This window comes from Myotis lucifugus, unplaced genomic scaffold, assembly GCF_000147115.1.
Source record: "Myotis lucifugus unplaced genomic scaffold, Myoluc2.0 scaffold_384, whole genome shotgun sequence".
Classification (NCBI taxonomy): Eukaryota; Metazoa; Chordata; class Mammalia; order Chiroptera; family Vespertilionidae; genus Myotis; species Myotis lucifugus.
In genome coordinates, this window is record NW_005871432.1 from 310240 (window position 1) to 313788 (window position 3549).

At 58.6% G+C, this 3549-nt stretch overlaps 1 protein-coding gene across 1 annotated transcript in view; it reads left to right on the plus strand.

The window, feature by feature from the left end:
- The window catches only part of SIM2 (single-minded family bHLH transcription factor 2), a 35079-nt gene that overhangs the window by 31025 nt on the left and 505 nt on the right, over nt 1-3549 (plus strand). Inside the window, 3 exon segments of the mRNA XM_023743331.1 lie at nt 11-558; nt 3388-3500; nt 3502-3543. Of these exon segments, the coding sequence (XP_023599099.1) occupies nt 11-558; nt 3388-3500; nt 3502-3543 (703 nt within the window).

Consider the following 3549-nt stretch of genomic DNA (forward strand, 5'->3'; position numbering starts at 1 on the left):
GGGAGAGGAGATGTTTGTACCTGGGGGGAGGGTCACTGGGGTGCTGTCTGCCGGGCACCTGTCCCCAGCGGGACCTCGCGGTGGTGGCCGGAGGGGTCGGGCTCTGGGCTCGGGCCTCGGGAGGCCCCTTCACCGCGTCCTGTGCCACACAGCAGTTCAGCCCGTTCCCGATGGACAGACTGGAATGCGGCCAGCTGGCAAACTGGAGGGCCAGCCCCCCCACGGACGCCGCGGCCCCCCCGGAACAGCAGCTGCACCCCGAAGGCGGCGACCTCCTGTACACCCCGCCCTACAGCCTGCCCTTCTCCTACCGCTACGGACACTGCCCCCTGGACCCCCACGTCTTCAGCAGCAAAAAGCCCGTGCTGCCGGCCAAATTCGGGCCCCAAGGGTCCCCGTGCGAGGTGGCGCGCTTTTTCCTGAGCGCGCTGCCAGCCGGCGGCGAGTGCCAGTGGCACTATGCCAACCCCCTGGTGCCTGGCAGCTCATCTCCAGCTAAAAACCTCTCTGAGCCACCGGTGAACACTGCCCGGCACAGCCTGGTGCCAAACTACGAAGGTGGGTCCCGTGGGCGCGGGGGCGGGGGCGGGCTGTGGACGGCGGTGGTGGAGGTGGGTGGCGGGTGGAGAAGGACCCTCACAGTTTGGGCACACTTCCCCTTTTTCCACTTCTGAGTAGGGAACTCGGCGCTTTCCTGCTCTCAATGCCAGCGCCTCCTGTGAGAGGCTAAAGCCGGTGACTGGTCCGTGTGCTCAGAGGCACCAGTGACAGTATAAAGGGCGCAGGAACCAGGCTCAGCTGCCCCCTGACATCCTGGCCTCTGCTCCCTCCCAGGGAGACGAAGTGATTTTCAAAGGCAGCTTCCACGTCCTGAGAAGGGCTCAGCTGCACGCATTTTACTTTTAAAAATATATATTTTTATTGATGTCAGAGGGGAAGGCAGAGGGAGAGAGAGATAGAAACATCAGTGATGAGAGAGAATCATTGATCGGCTGCCTCCTGCACGCCCCACACTGGAGATTGAGCCCACAACCTGGGCATGTGCCCTGACCAGGAATTGAACTGTGATCTCCTGGTTCATAGGTCAATGCTCAACCACTGAGCCACACCAGCCAGGCTGCACGTATTTTATAAGTTCACTAGAGGCCTGATGCACGAAATTTGTGCAAGAGTAGGCCTTCCTTCCCCCGGCTGCCGGCACTGGCTTCCCTCTGGCACCCGGGACCTGGGCTGGCTTCCCTCCGCCCCAGCTTCGTCCAGAAGGATGTCTGGTCTAATTAGCATATTACCCTTTTATTATTATAGATGCTCTGCTCCAGCCAAAAATGAATATAGGAGACTTGGTTTTCTTCCCATGCCAATTTTCAAAGTGCAGCAAACAGCGGTGGAAATTCAGGGCTCAGGGACAGAAATGTCACTCACCAACCCCTCCCCGACCAGGACTCAATTTCTGTAAATGGGCTCCTAAGCCGTGGGACATGCTTACCCTGGGGCTCGGCACACAGTAGGTGCCTGTCCTGCACACACTAGTTCCACAACAGAGAGACAGGAATGGTCGCTCAGCCAGCTCCTCCTGGTGGCCGACAAGCAGAAAAAGGTCCCCCGTGGAGGTGCCACCACTGCCCTGGGCCCAGCAGACTCCTGTTTGCTCGCTGGGCCAACCCCAGCCGGAAGGTAGGAGATGGGTTGAGGACTGGCTGCAGGAGGTATTTCCTTTTCACCCTGACCTGGCTACTGTGCAAAATGCAGGCCAAGGCGGTGCAAATGCCCTGCGGGGGGCACTGGACGCAGAAAAGGATCCCGTGCTCAGAGAGGACGGACCCTGAGGCTCCCTCCCCCACAATCCTCTTTTTAAAAATGTTTTTTATTGATTTTTAGAGAGAGAGGGAGAGAGAGATAGAAACATCAATGATGAGAAAGAATCATGGATCGGCTGCCTCCTGCGCACCCCACACGGGATCAAGCCAGCAACCTGGGCCTGTGCCCTTGACTGGGAATGGAACCATGACCTCCTGGTTCATAGGTCGATGCTCAACCACTGAGCCACGCTGGCCGGGCCCCACCGTCCCCTCTGGAGGCAGGTAGGGCTCGGTCCTCCTCCTGCTGCTCGGGCAGCTCTCAGCCTGTGCCCTGACCCTCGTTCCAGGCTGTGAAGGGCCTGGGAGAACTCGAACCTCAGAGATGCCCAGGATGTGTTTTTCAAAAGTAACCGATTTAAGAAAAAACTCCCAGCCGCGGGGGCAGTGCAGCCCTGCCTGTGGCCTGGGCCTGTCGCAGGCTTCTCAGATGTGGATCCCCAGTACCAGCTGGGCCCTCAGATAACCAAGGGTTCTGGGGCCTCCAAGGAAAGAGACAGAACCAAGGGCTTCGGCAGCAGCTGAAAACATTGTCCACCTGAGTGACTGAAAGAATTGCTTCTCCTGTGTGCGTGGGCGTCGCCAGTGAGACAGCGGGGCTTGCTTGGGTTTTTAAATGGCTATTTTGAAAGTGAGAGGTTAATAACCACCTCATTTATCACGCACTTGGTGTAACATATGGCCCGGAGGTGCTAATTTGGGGCAATTTGTGGTCAACTTCCTGGTGTTTTCACATTAAAGAGAGACAAAGGTGGCCCTAAGGTAAAAGGCAGGAGGAGCCAGTTGGTGGCAAGCATCTGCTTAGGGAGGTGATTATTATTTTAATAATGACAACCCTGAAGGGAGCAGGGAGATTCCACTCCTGTCCCCACGGAGGGATCAGCCAGAAAGGTGGGGCGACTGGGGCCCCTCCCCCAGAGCCGACCTCCAGACCAGCTGTCCAGCCTGGTAGCCATCGGCCACAGTGAGGTGGGCTGTCTGACCGCGCTCAAACACAGGAACAAAAAATACTTTTATTTTTATTTATTTTTTTAATCCTCACCCGGGGATAATTTTCCCATTGATTTTTATAGATAGAGTGGAAGAGAGCGGGAAAGACAGAAACGTCACATGGATTGGTTGCCTCCTGCACGTGCCCTGACCAGGGCCCTGGCGGAGAGGAGCCTGTAATGGAGGGATGTGCCCTTGACCGGAATCGAACCCGGGACCTTTTGGTCCGCAGACCGAGGCTCTATCTACTGAGCCAAACCGGCCAGGGCACAAAGCATGCTTTTAAAGTTCGATCGCACCGTGAATTACTTGGGATATGTTGTATTGAATTAAGCATTAGTCATTTCACCTGCTTCTCTCCACGCCGTAATGCGGCCACCGGAACATTGCAAATCGCATCTTACGACTGGATGACGCGGCCGGGAGGCACCAGGCGCAGGGACTGCGGGTTGAGCGCGGGTGGCGAGGGGCGGAGGAGGCGCCTTAGGCATTGGCCCTGCTTTCCCCTCCGGGATGTCTAACCTGTCGCCTGTCCCCGCAGCGCCCGCCCCCACGCGCAGGTTCGGCGAGGACACCGCGCCGCCGCCGCCGAGCTTCCCGAGCTGCGGCCACTACCGGGAGGAGCCCGCGCCCGGCCCGGCCAAGGCCGCCCGCCCAGGCCCCGCGGGAGGGGGCGCGCCTGGCGCTGGCCCGCGCGGCGCCC